The sequence below is a fragment of the Nyctereutes procyonoides genome, unplaced genomic scaffold (genome assembly GCF_905146905.1).
Source record: "Nyctereutes procyonoides isolate TBG_1078 unplaced genomic scaffold, NYPRO_anot_genome, whole genome shotgun sequence".
Taxonomy (NCBI): domain Eukaryota; kingdom Metazoa; phylum Chordata; class Mammalia; order Carnivora; family Canidae; genus Nyctereutes; species Nyctereutes procyonoides.
Window position 1 is genome coordinate 4,301,551 of NW_026575125.1, and position 19,634 is coordinate 4,321,184.

The 19,634-nt window shown below is 51.5% G+C and overlaps 2 protein-coding genes across 5 annotated transcripts in view; one reads left to right on the forward strand and one right to left on the reverse strand.

Annotated features, from left to right (window-relative positions):
* The window catches only part of PUDP (pseudouridine 5'-phosphatase), a 142,102-nt gene extending 124,533 nt beyond the window's left edge, over positions 1–17,569 (reverse strand). For all 3 annotated transcript variants that reach the window (XR_008666069.1, XM_055337428.1, XM_055337429.1), the window contains exon 1: positions 17,483–17,569. Coding sequence is in view for 2 of the 3 variants with exons in the window: in XM_055337428.1 (XP_055193403.1) it covers positions 17,483–17,552 (70 nt within the window). In the remaining variant the exon portion in view is untranslated. The remainder of the gene's footprint in view (positions 1–17,482) is intronic.
* The window catches only part of STS (steroid sulfatase), a 140,937-nt gene continuing 138,682 nt past the window's right edge, over positions 17,380–19,634 (forward strand). The window contains exon 1 of one of the 2 annotated variants that reach the window (XM_055337418.1): positions 17,380–17,513. In XM_055337418.1, coding sequence (XP_055193393.1) covers positions 17,500–17,513 — 14 coding nt within the window. In that variant the 5' untranslated portion in view covers positions 17,380–17,499. Of the gene's footprint in view, positions 17,514–17,996; positions 18,019–19,634 lie in introns of those variants that run through there. The other variant, XM_055337421.1, reaches the window with a different exon arrangement.

Genomic DNA, 19,634 nt, shown 5'->3' on the forward strand with positions numbered 1-19,634 from the left:
CTCTGCCTCTCTCTCTCTCTCTCTCTCTCTCTCTCTCTCTCTCTCTCACGAATAAATAAAATCTTCAAAAAAAAAAAAAAGAAAAAGGAATACTTAAACGTGCAATACTGCTTATACATGAATGTTTGTTTCTTGGTTATCTAATGACCAACTCAAACATTCCTTTGACAATCTTTGTAAATTATGCTCAATAGGGATGTTATAACACTATTTTCATACCTTCAAGTAATGGTTCACAAACGGGGTGACTGTACTCACTGGGGGACATAAAAGACAAGATAAATGTGTTCCTGTTTGCAAATCTTTTTTCTTATCGGATTTAAAAGACAACTGCTTAGGCGATAATTATAAATCTCTATTTATGAGCACATAATGTAGAAAGATGTAACCTAATGACGGTAACAGCCAAAGGAGGGGGGCTGAACGTAGCCATATCCCTGCAAAGTTTCCGTATACTTTTTAAATTATGTTGGCATTAATGCAAACTAGACAGTCACATGTTTAGACGTTAACTGTGATCTTCAGAGTAACCAAGAAAATAACTAAAAACACATCATAAAAGACATGCGAAGGGAATTAAAGTCGTGCACTAGAATATATCTAGTTAACGTGAGAAAAGGCAGTCTCGGGAAAATAAAGGAATGACAAGGAAATAACATATATGGAAATCATGCCATACAGGAATCGTATTTGATCAAGAATGGCATTTCATGTAAATAGCTAAGACCCCCAGTTAAAAAGTAAAGACTGCCACAATGGGCTTTAAGGAAAGAAAACGAGGGATCCCTGGGTGGCTCAGCGGTTTGGCGCCTGCCTTCGGCCCAGGGCGTGATCCTGGGGACCCGGGATCGAGTCCCACGTCGGGCTCCCTGCATGGAGCCTGCTTCTCCCTCTGCCTGTGTCTCTGCCTCTCTGTGTCTATAATGAATAAATAAATAAAATCTTTAAAAAAAAAAAAAGAAAAACAACGTGACCCAGCCAGACCCAACGTGACTGGCGCCTAGAAGACACAGTTAGATTGAAGGGTGCAGACGGTTTAAAGGATGGCCAAGGTATCCAGTGCCAACAGTAAGAGAAGAGGCAGACACAAGACAGACTCAAGACAAATATCTCTACTGCAAACAACACAGAGAAGTCTAATAGGAACATTTTATAGAGAGATCATTCCGCATTCCAAAGATGCAGCAATTATAAACCTGTATGCACTCAACAACAGAGCCCCAATTACATAAACCAGAAACTGAAAAAAATTAGAGGGAGAAACAGATAATTCACCAGCGGTAGTCGGAGATTTGGATATCACAGCTCTAATAATGGATAGAACTAGATTAAAAAGTAGTAAGGAAATGGAAGCCCAGATTTAATACCATTAACTACTTAAAACACTGCCAACCAGGGGCGCCTGGGTGGCTCACTCGGTGAGATGAGCGTCTGCCTTCAGCTCAGGTCATGAACCCAGCATCTTGGGATCACGCCCTGCATCTCCCTCGGCCTCTCCCCCTGCATGTGCGCTCTCTTTGTCTCTCCCAAAATCTTAAAACAAAACAAAATGCAACAAAAAAACAGCACCAACCAGCTGGACTTAGCAGACACCTACGGAACATTTCACCCAACTGTAAGCTGCCACACCTTCTCCAGGAAAAGGCGGTGTCCTAGGTCATGACCCCATAAATTGGCAAAGGCTGGACTGAAATCATGCAGAGTATCTCCCTAATCGGCGATGTAATGAAATTAGAAGTCAATCATAGAAAAAGATGGGGGAAATTCATAAACACATGGAAAGTCAACAATGCACCTGTATGTTCAAGGCTCAATGAAGAAATTAAAAGGGAACCTCAGAGACACTGTGGGATGAATGAGTGAAAACGAAAATACAACAGCCCCAAACCTACGGGGTGCAAGGAGAGCAGCGCTTGGAGGGAAGTGGATGGCTACACACGCCTATGTTAATGCAGAATGGTCGGAGATGTAGAGCGTGCCCCGATGGAGCTGCAGAAGAGGAAGGGGCTGTGAGCCAAGCAACGGGCAGCGGTACGTGACTGGGTAAGGCAAGGAAATCGGTTCTCTCCCCTAGAGCCTCCAGAAAGGAATGCCACCCTGCACACACCTTGATTCTAGCCTGAGGAGACTGACAAGGGATTTGTGACCTCCACAACCACGCGGTCCTAATACTCGCGTGGTCTTATACCACTTGGTTTGTGGCCCAGCGGTCAGTCCGGCAGCAAGAACCCAACACAGTAAGAAACTTTCTTGAGCATCTATGCTTTTTTTTTCCTAATGGGACTACTGTACAACGACTTTTTTTTTTTTTTTGAAGATTTACTTATTTGAGAGAAAGAGCGAGCACACAGGCAGGGGGAGGAGCAAGAGAGAGATTCTCAAGCAGACACTGTCCAGCACGGGAGCCCGTCTCAGAGCTCAAATCCTCAACCCACAGATGATGACCTGAGCCAAAATGAATACTCGACTCTCGACCGACTGAGCCACCCAGGCACCCCCCGTACAAGGACTCTTAAGCACACCAATCACACAACGTAAGAATGGCCCTTTCTGAACATCTCGTCCACAAGGACTTGAACCACAGAAGGTCAACGGCGGCTACCGACAGTTCACAGAAGTCCGTGCAACAGCTTCCCCGAGGCTGCCCACCAGCCATTACGCAGCACCACAGCCTGGGCCCTTCTTACTGCTACATCATAATCACACACGTATAAACCTTATTAATCACTGGTCCTTTTTTCTCATTTCCCACTGTCACATCCTGACACTTCCATTGAGTGAATGTCAATAATTTAAGTTCTTCTTGAATTTTAAGAGACAAATATATGACCGCAGTGTTGTAGATGGATGTGTCTTTCTCATGTCCTCGATGGATACACCCTGTTAAGAATTAGCTTCCCACTGCCCCGGGCTTTATGGCTTAATGGTGAATCTATATATTTTTATGCCTTTTGAATAAATGAAAACCAGCAGATGTCCTCCACATAATGCAAACTTTAAAGACGTCCTTCCCCCAACGCAAAGAACAGCTTCCATTCTTTTCGGCATCTACCTTCTAGCAGCCTATCCCGCCACTCCTCTGGGAAGGAAGCCCCTCCACAGGGCCTGTTGGAACAGGACGTCAGCAGCGTAAGCACTGATATGGAGATAATGCCAAAAATACTTAGGGCGATGCAAATTATTCCAAAATCTAGGAATCGTGTTGAGCTGAAATCAGGGCTACATAGTACCAACTGCTTCTCCTTCTATTTTTTTAAAGGTTTACTCATTTATTTGAGAGAGAGGGAGAGCACAAGGAGGCAGAGCGGCATGCAGAGGGAGAGGGAGAAGTGAAGACGGACAAACTTCCATGGTAGTCCCGTGGGCGCGGCACTCAGCCAGCAGCCCTAAGTGTTCACTGTCCACCGCCCTGGTGCAGCCTGCCCCCTGGTCCAGTGGGAAGTGGTCCAGATGGCTTGGGATCACAGAACCTGGCTGCGCTGGTCTACTAGGGCTGCCACAGCAAAGGAACACACACTGGCCGGCTTCAACAGACACTTATCCGTCCCGGTCCTGGGGGCTGGGAGTCTTGAGACCAGACAGGGCTGAGGCTGCTTCCTCTTGAGGCCTCTCTCCTGGGCGGGGAAACGCCATGTGCTCCGGTGTCAGTGCATGTCTGTGTCCTCATCTCCTCTTCCCATAAGGACAGCAGCCCTACGGGGTGAAGGCCCACGCAACTGACCTCATTTTACTCTAATCCCCGCTTTAAAGACCCTACTTCCAAACACAGCCCTATTCTGAGGTCCTGGGGTGAGCGTTTCAACACGTGCATTTTGTAGGAGACACAATTCAGTCCACCCCACGGCGTTATAGATCTTCACGTGTTTGGTATTTGTGTCAAAGGCAAAGGCAACCAACCACTTAAAATTATCCTTGTCTATCTTGTTTTTTAGGGGAAGAGACAAAGAGAATAGTCAAGAATCAAGAATCAAGATCCTGGGCAGCCCCGGTGGCTCAGCAGTTTAGCACTGCCTTCAGCCCAGGGTGTGATCCTGGAGACCCGGGATCGGGCTCCCACATCGGGCTCCCTGCATCGGGAGAAGCCTGTTTCTCCCTCTCCCTGTGGCTCTGCCTCTCTGTGTGTGTCTCATGAATGAATAAATAAAATCTTAAAAAAAAAAAAAAACCAGATCCTTTTTAAAAGAATAGGCTTAGAGAATATAAACTGGTTTAGGGACCTCAGGTTTTACTGAATCGTACTCAGGATTCCTGCAGAGACCCAAAGAGCAGTAAGTTGTGGGTCCCTCCCTCCATGCAGACTATACTGCTGGTGCTCACAAGGAGTGTTGTGCGAGCCATCTGGACCAAAGGGGACAAGCTTGGTATCTGATTTCCAGCTGCACAGTGGCAGCTGCTGAGAGGCCACCTCGGTGGGAACCCTAGAGGCTCCTTGGGCACAGAATGAAGGCTGGCTGCATGTTCATTTTCGGACTCACATTACTACATGCCTCATAAGCTGTGACTCTAACTCAACGGAAACGGAAGACCCAGCGTTCCATCCGATGTCATCTTCACAGCCCTCCCCAGGATCTGCGTAAGCCTGGCAAGTATAGTGAGAATGTAGAATTCTTGTTGAGTTCAACAATTATTGGATTTAGGTGGAAAGACATCTTACATAGATGCTAAAAAATGCAAAATCTAATCAGCTGAGTGGGAATGGAAAATACCTGTTAGGGGACCAGTTCTCCCTAATGCCCAGGTAGCTCATCCCGTGCCCAAAATATTAAGTGACATTTAGAAGAAGGAAGATCACTGAATAAATTCTTGCGTGCTATTGAATTACTTCTATTCTTTAAGTGAACTTGGCCTGTTGGAGCAATGGTGCTGTAAACACACTCTTAAATGCATGCTCAGATTACTAATCTTCACTCACAATTTAAGATGACGTTATCTGAACGCGACGGGAACAAGTCACGTGAACTTCACATTCATCATTTTCATCAATTCACATATTAGGCTAAAGTGATGATCGGCTCTCCCAAAAGGTTCCATTTGTTAATTTGGACAGGAGCAGCACTGGTCAAGGGAATAAAACCTACTGGCTTTCTAAGTGTGCTTTACTGACCATTAAGTGTTGACGCTGATAAAAGAAACTGTGAATAGAATCAAGCACTATCATGGCATCTGAACGGTGATGCTTTACGTCTACTACATTTGTACCCAGAATAAGCCGAAATTGAATGTTTAAGCAACACGTACGTTTCGAACCGCTAACGTTAATAGTAATAGATCTTTAAAGCCAAGGCGTACTGTGGCCATGTGTCCCTTGGCGCTAGCAGGGGCCTGTGATGGCCTGTGTCCATCGGCTACATAGGAGCGGAGGCTGAGAACGGATGGGCGTCCACCACCGGTGGGGAGAAATCACCACCCTGAGGCAGAGCTGTGGTCCTGGCGCTCCAAGCTGATCCCGGAATGGAGTCGCCCACATTCAGTAAGCCTCGTGGACGGGGGGCCTCTGGATTAAGTCAGCCCCTCATGTATGAGGAGGGTTTTGTCAACGTGAATCTGAGTACCCACTTCCCACTTAGAACATGTCTACCCCCGGAAATGCATTCCCACCACCCACGTACCACACACCCAACTTGTTTTAGGGCCTTCGTGTACGGGCTAGTGTCAGCGCACACAAGTGATGCTGAGGACAATATCCAGACAGCTATCAGATGAATGAGCGAGGCCCAAGGTGATTATTCCGTGAAGAATCGAGAATCCGTGCAATAGATTATAAGTTCCCAGCTCAAGCTCCCTTCATCTCTTTTTTGTAACTGGCAACTGTGTATTAAGTTTAATTGCATTTAAATGCAGGTGTACTATGAGTTCCTGCAGGTGAAATGACAAGGTGAACACGGTTCCTATGTGGGAAGGTAGGAAAGAAGAGTCCTTGGCCCTTGGCAGTTCTGGCAGCCAGGGCTTTGAACATAATTAGAGAAGGCGAGTATATACGAGAGAGGTGCCAGGATGTAATTAGTTACAGCCCAACATTTCATTAACAACAGTTAACAACACTGAAAGATCACAGGGCACACACCCAGGGATAACCCAGGTTCTGTTCTAGTTTCTACTCTCATGCTCGCTGCATCGTACTGAAAATGGGAGTCTGGAGGCACGGGAGGGGTCTCGTGTGTGAGACCGAGCATGCCCCCCACCCCATCCCCAGCGTATATATAGTGGCTATCCTCACAAACAGGTGGGTGATGGCCGGGGTTTCTGCACCGATACCCACACCACGTCGGGGCAAAATGTTCCGAGAGCTCGGGCCCAGAGAGTCCACACAAGTGACCTAGATCCAAACCTCCATGGAGGGCACACGGTCTAGAAGCTGGTGTTTTGCCCACGGATTTGCCTCCGGCCTTCAGAGTCAGGCGGAGCTCTTGTGCGCCTTCGGAGGGCTGCAAGCATGCCACCTGCCCCAAGTCCCCGCAGGAAAACACCAAACGCATGCAAACACCTCGGCCTGCAAGGAGCGCCCCGGGCAGGACCACTCACTGAGCTCACCCGAGAACGGCCTGTGATTTCACCTCAGCCTACGATGCCCTGCCTGAGCCCCTCCATGTCCTTGCAAACCCCGCCATGAACTAAACAGCCTCTGAGTCAAGCCTCTCCTCTTCCTTCCACGCCAGCCGTTTGTGCCCTTGTCCTGCCCTGCTGGATGTACCCATGTCCTGTCCTCCTGGAACCTGGGCAGGGGACCTTGTTTGCTGTTGTGCTGACATCAAGAATCTCAAGAAGATGTCATCCTGTATTAGCAGGGTGGGTCCCAAATTCAATGACAGGTGTCCTTATAAGGGACACACAAGAGGAGACCCAGAGTCAGGGAAGCCACGTGAAGAGGGGTGCACACATGGGAGGGATGTGGCCCCCTGGGCAAGTGCAAGAGCCTCCTAGCCGGTCTCCCCGGCATATGCCTTCCTCATGCACGTCACCAAATACAGCTTCCCATGGCGCCCTGCACTCCGGGAGGCTGGTGCTCTGACAGCAATGAGGGGAAATCTCAATGCTTGAGCCCGGCATGGGCTCAGCGCGCTCTGTCCTGGGAGAGCCTTTGCAGAAGAACGTCTTCTCTGAGGGCACACGCAGCCACCTCTTGTCAAAGCCCTGCCCTGGTCTGTGTCCTCCTGGCTTGGGGTACTCGCGAGCATCCTTCCTCCTCCGCCTACGATACTCCTTCAGCCCTATGATGGAGCCCCAGGATGAATGCTGTCTGGGCTGCTGGCCCGCTCCCTCTCCCTGGCTCCCAAGGAAAGTGGGTCAGCTCAGCAGATAAGTGGCCATGCAGGGGGATGGCAACGTCTGCTTCCCCGAACGCTCGGCCCACTGCACCCTGACTGTGTCCCCAAAAGCAAGGGGTGGATCCACTCCCTGCGCTGGTCGTGGTACCCAGCATCTGGCAGGTTATCAAGGCAGGTTATCAAGGCCTGTGGCATTCTTGAACTGAATAAATGCCGCGACCATCTATGTCTCCTCGAGAGCCCTTGTGGATCTGTCCTATCACGCTTTTCTGAAATTCCATTTGAACCTAAAACTCTACCCCCAGAGAAACTGTCAGCAGCAGGAAGTGCCACCTGTGTTCAGCCGTCTGGATGGACCCACCGACAGTCTGGCAGTGGGAAACCACCTTAACTGCTGCAGATGACTGGTTACCTGTGTTGTTCAGATGACCCAGTGGGGCGACTTTAAATGCCTTCATCAGGCTGCTGGCAATCACGCAAGGTGATCACAACTGGTTTAACGAGATGGCTGCTGAGATAGGGCTGGAGCTGTCAGGAAGGGACCAGCTCGTCGGGCTGCAACCGGAGACCCAGGGGTGACTTCCATGTTTGTGTTAGGAGCACACACCCAAGCACGAAAAACACAGCCTACAGGAGAGGGCACCAGACACACCACGGGAAGAGCTGACGATCATTTTTATCTGCACGAACGCTCTTTCTCTTGGAAAGGTATCAGGGATGCGTCTGTGGCCAAATTCCTCAGACGAAGACAGGTAGGAACATTCTGGGGGAGAAGTGCCGGCCAGGGCTTCACTCTTCTCCACCAAAGCCTTCTTCATCCAGATGCTCCCAGGTGCCAGGATCCCGCACGTTCACCCACGGGACCAGCAGGATACCAGCGTCACCAGCGGTGTTGGCGGGGGTGACACAATTGCCCTTGAGAAGACCTGCAACTGGTGAAATGTTGCTTCTTTTTCCAGCTGTGAGAGGAGGCATGAGGCTGAAACTGTCACGGTCACTGCCTGAGTCGCTGAGTCGCTGCCTGAGCTACCGAGGCCTCCACTGCAGGAGGGACAGTGACAGCACTAAGCGCCTGCTGCCAGCTTGCAGAGCAATGTGAGGTGATGCTTGGAACTGCTCCCAAGAGCGCGGGGCACACAGGATAGGCTCTCGACAGGCACGTTTGGTGGGGAAGCCACTGAGAGCCTAGAAAGAGGCAGTAGCAGCGGGAAGGCCACAGAAATAGCTCTGAAGAATTTAGAAATAAGCAAGTATTGCACTGCTGTAGGGGTGGGCCAGTGGGTGAGGAAGGGATGATCTGAAGGTAAGCTGCACGCTTGGACGACATCCGCTAAAAGCACTCAGAGAGATCACAGCCTGTGACCCACAGGAGATGTGATCCACATGAAGTGGAACCAGAAGCAGTATGGTCCGTGGGCCGCACACATACCCGCCCGGACACACCCACCCGAGGTTCCCACAGCGCCCTCTCTTCCCGGTGAGAGCCAGCAAGGCCTCCACGTCTCCCGTAGCCACATCTCTGTGCCCAATGGTTCAGGCCTTCGAGACACACAGATACTATGGCCATCAACTATCCCCGGTCGTCTCTCAGGCCCTGGACTTCTGCCCAAGAGGCCCCATGTGCCACCATGGAGGACAAGATGGGTTCGACAGCTCTTCTGAGGAGAAGACTGGTCAGCAGGCTGGGACTCGGGCGACAAAACTGACCACATGCAACATCTCCCCAAACGGGCAATAGGGTGCTGCAGCACGTAATTGCCAGAAATGGCTGAGTCTAGCTAAGCACTGGGTATCACTTCTAGGTTAGAGGAAATAGAGATGATAGAGGAACCGGTAAGGAGACACCAGGTGGAAACAACCAGACAAATCCTGGGTGTAGACCATTCCATAACATCACTGGCCTAGACTCTTTCAAAAAGTCACTATCCTGGGGGAAAACAAACATTATGTGATTGAGGGATAGGGGAAGTTTTCCGACTTAAAACAGGATAAAGGAAAAAAAAAAAAAAAAAGGATAAAGGCACATAACTACCACAAGGAACCCACCTAGAAAACACTAGCGTATTTTCAGCTAGACACAGAAGCCCTCTTTGCCTCCATGTTCCAATACAGTCATTACTGAGAATCTTTTTTTTTTCTTTAAATTTGGATTCAATCACCCAACTTACAGTACATCATTAGTTTCAGAGGTAGAAACCAGTAATTCATCAATCGCATCAGTGCTCATGACATCATGTGCCCTCCTTAATGCCCGTCACCCACTTACCCCATCCAAAGTTGTCATCACCAAAACAGTGTGGTACTGGCACAAAAACAGACACGTAGATCAATGGAACAGAACAGAGAACCCAGAAATAAACCCTCAGCTCTACAGTCAACTCATCTTCGACACAGCAAGAAAGAATATCTGCTGGAAGAGATAGTCTCTTCAACAAATGCTGTTGGGAAAATTAGACAGCCACATGCAGAATGAAACTAAACCGCTCTTAAACCTCACACAAAGATAAACTGAAAGCCGATGAAAGACCTAAATGTGAAACAGGAATCTATCAAAACCCTAGAGGAGAACACAGGAAGTAACCTCTCGGGCCTTGGCCGCATGTAGCCACTTCTTGCAAGACACGTCTCCAAAGGCAAGGAAAACAAAAGCAAAAGGAACTACTGGGACGTCATCAATATAAAAGGCTTCTGCACAGCAAAGTCAACAAAACTACTAGACACCCTACACAATGGGAGAAGATATCTGCAAATGACACATCAGATACAAGGCTAGTATCCAAGATCTATAAAGAGCTTATCAAACTCAACACCCAAAACCCAAATAATCCAGCCAAGAAATGGGCAGAAGACACAGACACTTCTCCAAAGAAGACCCACACATGGCCAACAGGCACACGAAAAGATGCTCCACATCACTCATCATCAGGGAAACACAAATCCAAACCACAATGAGCTACCACCTCACAGCTGTCAGAGTGGCTAAAATTAACAAGGCCGGAAACGGAAACAACAAACGTTGGTGAGGATGTGGAGAAAGGGGAATGAATCCCCCTGTGTTTTTTTAAATTCAAACACACTGCTTGATAAAAAATACTCTCTTCTGCTTCAGAAAACATGTTTATTGCTCAGCCATTTCTTCTCCTGCTCTGGAATGTCCATTTGTCTTCTTTGGTCCTTTGTGTACTCGACAAATATCCTCCAGGCGCTTTCAGTTGAAAGTACTGCTCTGTCCCTATTATGCCCTTGCCGTGTTCATTAGCAAGTTACGCACCGATTTCACTCACCATGTTTTATGTCCCATCTGGACTCTGAGACTAAGAGAAGAGACTTGTTTTGAATCCCGTACAGCACCTGCCGCCGCACATTTCTGAACAGACATGCGGAGTGGAATGCATGCCTCTGGAGCTGTGTTGTCTGTCCACCACGGTGGCTGGCAGCCACAGGAGGCTACTGAAATTTAAATTAAATATAAGGGAAAATTCCGTTTTCAGCTGCACTACTCACATTTTACGGATGCGGGTACCAGGTGTCCTTCCTGTCTACAATGCAGATAGAGAACCTTCCCATATGGTAGGCAGTTCTGCTAGATGGACAGTGCTGGTCTGGAGAGCAGAGGAACAGAGCAGAGGTTCTCATCAAGGACACCCCACTTCCCTTACATATACAGGCTGGGGAGACTCGGAATTTCGGGGTATGAGAGGCAGGGAATCCTGCTGCTTGCTTTGCTTTTGTCCCAAGACCTCAAATAAGCTCAGATGTGCAAACTACCACTGTGGTCTTGTTCTCATTTAGTGCAGCAATAGGATATTCTACTCGAGGTTGCACCAAATTTGGTTTGTTCCTGGATCTCTCCTTGACTAGCCACATCATTTGCAAGATTTTTAAGGAGACTAGCATTGATCATAAAGAGGAACATACCTTGATTTAGCTCCTAAGCCCAGGAGAGTCAACGTAGCACAAGCAATGCCAATGAAAACAGTCCGCCAGGCAAGAGTATGTGGAGATGACCACCCTCCTCCCAGACAGGGGCTCTCTCTGCGTAGACACTTTTCCCACTGACACTTAGCTACTGAGTGTAGACATCACAGGAGAGGATGTGAGGGAGTCACAGCATAAAGGAAAGGAGTGACGTGCCTGCTAAAGGCTCAAAAGGTCTGCTAAAACAAGCCAGAATGGCAGTCCACCTCTACAAAGCCAATGGGGAAATACTTCTTATCTCAGAAATGATGTGACAAATAACACGTTTTCAAGAAAACTCTCCACACATGCCCTGGAGGCCATTTTAACCACAGATATCTGCAACAAACAGCCAAGACTGCCCCCACCCACTGTAACACAATCAAGTGAAGGTTTTCATAGATCAAACACTCTGATTATTAGTCACTGGTACTCACATACGCTTGATAGTAGGAAATTTATCTTGAAATGTCATCTACTCTGGTATGACACTATTCTATTTTCCAGCTATGGGCTATGCCTGAATCCCTTTTCAAATGCCTCATCCCAAGGTGTGACCAGTCATCTCGGCATCTATGTAACGAGTGCCTGGAGTGGACATGTCTTGCGGGCATTACTTCCCTTACTCTTTTACAGTGCCTTCAATCTGCACCTACCCTCGGAAAATGACAGAGTAACCGACATGTAAATCACAGAAGGCAAAAAAAAAAAAAAAAAAAAAAAAAAAAAAATCAGAGTAAATGGCAATTAATCAGAAGGACAAAAGGGACTAAAGAATCCCCAACACACTGCCTTTCCAGAAGAAAGGAGGAACAAAGTAAAAATCGGATCATGAGGAAATACGAGGACGACGACAGGACGACAGTCCTCCCACGATTATAATCCCTGTGAATCCAAGGTGCCAAGCAAAGCACCCTGGGAGGTGGAGGGCTGCAGGAGAAAGCAAGGATGGGCATCACACCTGTACTGACAGGAATCTGCTGAACAGTTCAGCCGTCTTGCCAGCTGGACAAAACTCTCGTTTATCAGCAGGATTATGCAAATTGGATCTCAATCCCTTCTCAAGCATTCTCGAAAGAGGAGCAGCTGTGGTGACCACTAGTCAAGTGACCAGTAACTACAAGGACGACCTCGAGGTGGACAGAGTCCAGGTAGACCAGAAAGCATCACAAGGGGACGCAGTTAACTAGGCTCGGTCCATACTTGGATTGCTTTGCTATTACCGAAGACTTTTCTCCAAGACACAAGAGTCCCTTCCTTCCTTCCTCCTGGAGGGGCCTTCCCCAGGCCCCCAGCAGCACGTTACTCCAAACGGAGAAAGTCGGACTGAGGGCCGCCTGCAGTGGGGGCTCTCTTCCACCAGCAGGCCTCCGACTGGCCTCCAAATTCCAGCAGATGTCTTTGCAAAGGTGGAAGGAACTTAAGTGTCACCTAGCAAGCTGAGCTCAAACCCAAGCACGTGCTGTTAGCTCCCGGGGTAGCAGGGTAGAAAAGAATGTGAATGCACCACAGCAAGGCTGCCCTGGCATCTGGCACGGAGACCCCAGCGCTCACAACAAAGGGGTTTCCAAGACGTAGAGCAGGCAGGCGATGATCATCTCACGCCGAGGGGGATCTCGGCCAGCTCTCGGGGCAGGCGGTAACCACATTCAGACGTACCGCAACAATCCTTCACTCTGCTCTACCTTCCTGAGATGCTCCCAGGACCCTGGGAGTGTAGGGATAGGGGGACAGTCAGAAGAACCAATGCACACGAAAACCAATGCAGATGAAAAGCTCCTCGTCTGTGCTTAGAAAAATTCTCATACGTCACGTGGGGGGTCAGATGACCACGTGCTTTGGTTACTGTGAAAATTAATGTGGAGCAAGCCCTAACATTCTATAAGGAAATTCCATTTTTGTCATCAGCTTCACGGATGCTCCAGGGTGGAAAAATGGCCTAGACAAGGTGAACAAGAGGACCATGGTATCACAAGGATTCTGACCACAGCCCGGGCATGACGCGGAACCAGTCGACTCAAGCAGCAACTTCCTGAGCTCAGTGAGCACCACAAAGCTCCTGCCCCTCCGGGAGCTTACAGGGTATCCTGGGCCCCAGGCAAACAGGCACCTCCCAGCAGTCTCGGGTGCTATTATCTGGCCGATGAGAAACTGAGGGAGCACAAAGAAGACCAACGTAGGTCATCTATTCTACTACATTGAGAACAGAGGGTAAATTATAATTAACAGTTGCGAATATTCTTCTTGTGTCCTCACGCGATACCTCTCTTGTTATTTTCTGATTTTTAAGAATTTAAAAATAAGCTTAGTTTCCTTTGGTAATTTTTTATGGATGTTAAAAAATTGGACGCCTCGAATATACATTTTATGTGCACTGCATTTTACATATCCCGGTAGTCTCAATATTCTTAACGTCCACCGTCCGCTGGGCCCCGTTATCGATAACAGACACACGGGTTTCTTCCTAAAGCCCTACATTGGACTGTCCAGTACGACAGGCATTCATTCACCCAACGAGGCTACTGTCCACTTGAAATGTGGCTGGCTCGAGCTGAGACCTGCTTGTACACGTAAAATACCCACGAATTTCAGGGACTAGGCCTCAAAAATGAAGGTCATAGATCTTGGAGACTTTTACATTGATGTAAGGAGGGACATATTTTAGATGTGTCAGGATAGGGAAAAAAAGTTGGTTTCATCTGTACCTTTTTGCTTTTTCAGTGGTGCTGTGCAACATTTTATGCAGTCCCATCTCTATTAGCCAGCATGGCTCCGCACAGCAGACTTCCTGTGTCTTAAAGAGAATGGGCCCACCCCTTGTGCTCCTAATTTCAGTTATTTTGCAAACTAGACAATCTTCCCTATCCAGAAGCCGAGACTCTGGAATCGCTGTCATCTTCTACCTTCGAAAATATCTCGTCCTGGTTCACAAACAATCCCAGTCCCCTTTTCTCTTTCTCTACATGGCATCTGAGAGCCAAAATCGTAACCTGATTGATTGTAGTGGATCGTTACCCCACCGACAAAAACAGAATCCGAGAGCGTCTTTCCTATTTGGAAGGACGGCAGCCTCATACATTTCAAACTGGAAATGTACTGGAAAGTGCTCTGGCGTCATCAATGTTTCTGCAGAAATCTCCATTTACTTCCTCATTCCCGTCTGCTTAAAGGAGCTTCTCCTGAATAGAAGCCTTCCCCCATGAAACTAATTGTTTTCGATTTTCACTGCCCTGAGAACACCAGTCCTGGGGGTGACGCTGACAAATGGAACTTCCAGAATTCACAATTCTCAAACTCCTACCTACTGCAGGAGGACTCATCATGAATGCATGGCGGAGTGTTCTGCACACAGCAGATACAGGGAATGAAGTCAGGTGCTGCAGAGCTACAGCAGGGTAGCAGCAGGATAGACCGACTGAGAAAAAGCAGCATGTTTTGGAAAGCGGTGTTTTATACAAAACATCCTGTGAAAGAATGGGATAAGCGCACTTCCGAGAAAGTTCTGCAAAGCCTTACTACCTCGGAGAAGCGTGAAAGGAGAAAACAGGGCAGAAAATAAGGAGTATATCTTCCCAAATGGCACGAACTCTTGGTTCTCTGACCATTTCAAAGGATTGGGTAACAGCGCCAGGGGCTAAACTATTAATCTGGCCTTAGCTAGTGAGTTGAGCCCCCAGCGAGTAACTGCCCCTGCCGGAACCAGGTCACGTACGCCACATTCAGGCTTCAGGGAACAGCTGTGTCTGAATCTGGTACTCAGAACTAAGAGTCCACCTCATTTGGAAGTTTAATACATTTAATTTTAATGAGACTTCGGAGTTTGCATCCATATTCATGAGACACCCACTACAAGTTCTATGGACCCTTCCCGAGAGGGGAAGGAGTTTCTTTGACAATTAACTTCCTGACCACCTGAGCAGGAACATTCATGTCTACAAACCATACTTATCCATCCCAAGAGGTTTCTGAAATTGAGTCCATTCAGATTTAGTACCTGCATACACCGCTTCTTGCAATTAGTGACCTCTACAGAGATTTAATTTTTTTTTTTTCCTTCCTTAGGTATTCATCTATCTCTGGGTTTATAAAGTAACTGGGACACCCAGGTGGCTCCGTGGTTGAGCATCTGCCTTTGGCTCTGGTCCTGATCCAGGGGGGGCCTGGGTGCGAGTCACTGCATGGGGCTCCCCGCAGGGAACCTGCTTCTCCGTTTGCCCGTGTCTGTCTCTCTTGGTCTGTCATGAACATATAAATACAATCTTAAAAAAAAAAAGTGTTATTACTAGCAAACCACCTAGCAGGGGGCAAGGTCACCCTCAGCAGGAAAGAGGAACACGTCATCTATATTTAGGATCCAATCGATGTGCAGTCACTCTTCAGCTCTGTTCCTGAGCTGTGCGACCTTGGGCAGGTGACTTAACCTCTCTGAGCTGCAGCACTGTTTTCTCATTGCAATGCAAATACTTCCTCATCCTCTGCAGGGTTTTAAGGCATGAGGCAGTAGAGGAATAAAAGTCTCCAGTGGGTCAGGGGCGTCCGCAAAAAACACAGGCGTTTTCAGAGTTCTACAAGGCCTTCCGGAGGCTCTGAGGTCGGAACCCTGTAAGAGGATGAAGCCATGAAGCGCGGTGCGCAGGGTTTGGGCAGCACTCTGGTGGGTTCCGTGTTGATTCGTGTACTGAGCGTCATTCTGCTTCAACTCTTCTTGGCTGTGATCCTGCACAGGGGCGGCGCAGGGAGCAGCAGTGCAAGGACCCAGAGTCCCTGGGGTCCACGGCAGGCTCAGCCTGCTTCCTCAACTCTCCTGCACTTGGGTCAAGAGTGCGGCCTGAGCCCGGGCAGGGACAGGTGTGGCCCCGCAATGTGCATCCGCCCAGCCCCTTCCTGTGCAGGGGCAGCCCCAGCCTCAGGTCCGAACTCTCCGTGCAATTGGGTCAAGTGTGCGGCCTGAGCCGGGGCACTGGGGGGTCGGGGGGGTGCACACCCCCCCCCCCGCAGTGTGCATCCGCCCAGCCCGTCCCTCTGCAGGGGCAGCCGAAGCCTCAGGTCCCCAACCCTCCTGCACTTGGGTGAAGAGTGCAGCCTGAGCCGGGGGTGTGGAGGGGTGCGGCCTCCGCAATGTGCATCCGCAAGCCCCTCTCTGCAAGCGCAGGAGCAGCCCTAGCCTCAGGTCCCAACCTTTCTGCACTTGGGTCACTGAGTGCAGCCTGATCCAGGGCGCTGGAGAGTGGGGAGGGGTGCAGCCCCGCAATGTGCATCCGCCCAGCCCCTTCCTGTGCAGAGGCAGCCGGAGTATCAGGTTCCAAGTGCCAAGTTTCAGGTCCCAACTCTCCAGCACCTGGGTCAAGAGTGCGGCCTGAGCCGGGGCGCTGGGGGGCGGGGAGGGGTGCGGCCCCGCCATGTGCATCCGCCCAGCCCTTTCCTGTGCAGGGGCAGCCGGAGCCTCAGGTCCCAACCGTCCTGCACTTGGGTCAACAGTGGGGCCTGAGCCGGGGCGCTGGAGGGGCGGGGAGGGGTGCGGCCCTGCAGTGGGCATCCGCAAGCCCCTCCCTGTGCAGGGGCAGCCGGAGCTTCAGGTTCCAAGTACCAACTCTCAGCTTCAGGTCCCAACTCTCCAGCACCTGGGTCAAGAGTGCGGCCTGAGCCGGGGCGCTGGGGGGGCGGGGAGGGGTGAGGCCCTGCAATCTGCATCTGTCCAGCCCCTTCCTGTGCAGGGGCGGCCGGAGCCTCAGGTCCCAACCGTCCTGCACTTGGGTCAACAGTGGGGCCTGAGCCGGGGCGCTGGGGGGCGGGAGGGGTGCGGCCCTGCAGGGTGCATCCGCGAGCCCCTCCGTCCAAGCCCCTTCCTTGCAGGGCAGCCGGAGCCCCCGATCCCAAGCCTCCGGCCCCGGGGTCCAGGCCCGTCCAGCCGCAGCCCCCTCCCCCCGCCCGCAGCAGCGCCCCCGGCGGCGAGGTCACGACCCCGGCCCCCGCCGCGTAGGAGGCCGCGAGCCGGCTGCGTGCGCGGCGCGGCCAGGGGCGGGAAACTGAGTCCGCCGCGGCCCCTGAGCGCCGCCGCCCGCCCCCCGCCCCCCCGCAGCCGTCCCCACGCGCGGCGCGGCCGCCGGAAGTGCTGCCCCGGGCGGCGCCGACGCCAGCGCCCCGCGCGCCCCCGCCACTCGCCGCCGGCCGCGGGGGTCCCGGACGCCGCCCCGCCGCGCCGAGCCGAGCCGCGCGGCGTCCCCGGGCAGAGTGGCGCGCGGCGGCCGCAGGCTACGCACCGAGCAGGAGGCCGTCCATGTCGAAGAGCAGGTGAGTGGCGGGCCGCGGCGGGGCCCCGGAGGCCGCCATGGCGCCGGCGGACGCGGGCGCGCGCACGCTGGGGACACGGCCGCGCGCTCGGGGGGGGGCTGCGCGCGCCGCCCGCGCCGCCTCTGCGCACGCGCGCCGCCCGCCGTGCACGCGCGCCCCGCGCCGCCCCGCGGATCCCGAGCCGCCTTGCGCACGCGCGCCGCGGGAGCGTCTCTCGAGAGCCGCGCACGCGCACGCGCGCTCCGCTCTGCGGGCGGGCGCGTCTCGCACGGTCCCCTCCGCCGCCGCCGCCGCCGCCGCCGCCGCCGCCGAGTGCGCATGCGGCCCCGCGCGGGCCCCCGTCTGCCCGCAGGCACCGCGCTCCCCACGCACAGCGGACGTCCCGGTCCCGGCGGCGGCACATGCACAACTTGACCCTGGGGCGGGACGCACGGAGGAGTGCGAGGCTTCCTCCTCGGCCGGCCCGTGCACCGGCTGCTTCCCACCGAGGGGCCAAGGTGCTCAGGTCGGCATCCCCGGCAGCCAGGCTGCAAGCGGGAGCCCAGGGGCCGGGGCATGCGCCGGGCCGGGGCTGCGGTCCCGGGACCCTCGCTGCTTTCCCTTTCGGTTTCGCGGGCCCGCCGCCCCCGCGGGGCTGGCCGCGCGCATGCGCAGGGGGCCTCTCGGAGGGTCCGCGGCCCGGGCTGCCGGGTCCCCCGCGAGCATCCCGGGCTGCAGAGGCTCCACCTGCCTGGCCGCCTCATCTGCCTCCCTGCCGCCCAGCTTCCTTCTTTTTCAGCTCTTTTCTGCATGCACTCTGAATTTTTCTTTTTTCTTGGCTGCTCTCAAAAACTTTTTTTAAAGATTTTATGTATTTGGGAAAAAATATATATTTTATGTATTTGAGACAGAGCATGAGTGCAGGCGAGGAACAGAGGGACAACAAACTTGCCCCAGAGCAGGGAGCCTCATGCAGAGCTGCATCCCAGCACCCTGACATCCTGGGCTCAGCAGAAGGCAGATGCTTCACCCACTGAGGCACCCAGGTGTGCCCAAAAACACCTTTTTTTGGTCTCCGTTTCTGTGTAGTGTGCGTCGATGTTGCATATGCATGTTTAAGCGTAAGGATACACCGACTTTAAAGAAGGTGATGGGAGAAAACTCCAGAAGCTTATTTCACACCGTGAGGGTGTATTTCTGACAAAATGCAAAAACCACAGTGGGCGCAGCTTGGATGCTGCAAGGGCAGCAAAATAATAGGCGTCGAACCCCTGTGCCTCAGTTTCCTTTTGTGTCAAATGTGGAGGCAGCGCAGGTCAAGCTCTTAGTCCTGGCACATAGTACAGGTTCAGGTAACTGATGTCTTTGGAGCTCTTCTGTGACAAAATGCAATGATGATTTCTGTTTGAGGACCTCAGGGAAGGCAGTGTATCAGCGGATTAGTGAGGGGACTGTGACCCCAGCGTGCTCGGCTGCTGTGACACAGTTGCACAGACTGCGTGGCTTGCATCACAGATATGCTGGGTTTACAGTTCTGGAAGCCAGAAGTTGGAGAACAAGGAGCCATCAGGGTTAATGCTTCCCGAGGGCTGGGACGACGGGATTGTTCCAGGCCTGTCTCCTTGCTTGTATGTGGCCTTCTTACCTTAGCTCTTTATATTACCTTCTCTCTACGAGTCTGTTTCTTTTAAGATTTTATTTATTCATGAGAGACACACAGAGAGAGGCAGAGGACAAGCAGGCTCCAGGCAAGGAGCCCCATGCGGCACTCGATCCCTTGACCCCGGGGTCACGCCCTGAGCTGAAGGCAGATGCTCAACCACTGAGCCACCCAGGCGCCCCTCTGTGGGTCTATTTCTGCATCCAAGTTTTCTTCTCTTTGTAGGACTCCAGTAAATCACTGACTGTAATGACCACGTTTTAATCTGATTCCCTGTGTGAAGACTTGATCTTTAAATCAAGTCACCTGAGCTACCTAGGAGTTAGCAGAGAGCACTATATATTGGGAGAGGGACACAATTGGGCACATAGCAGATTTGTTCTAAGATGATTGGTGGGGTCCTTACAGATGCCAGTGCGCACCTGCTGCAGCCTATAGAATTCTCCTCCTCGGTTTCTCTACAGTGTCTGGAGACAGATGGG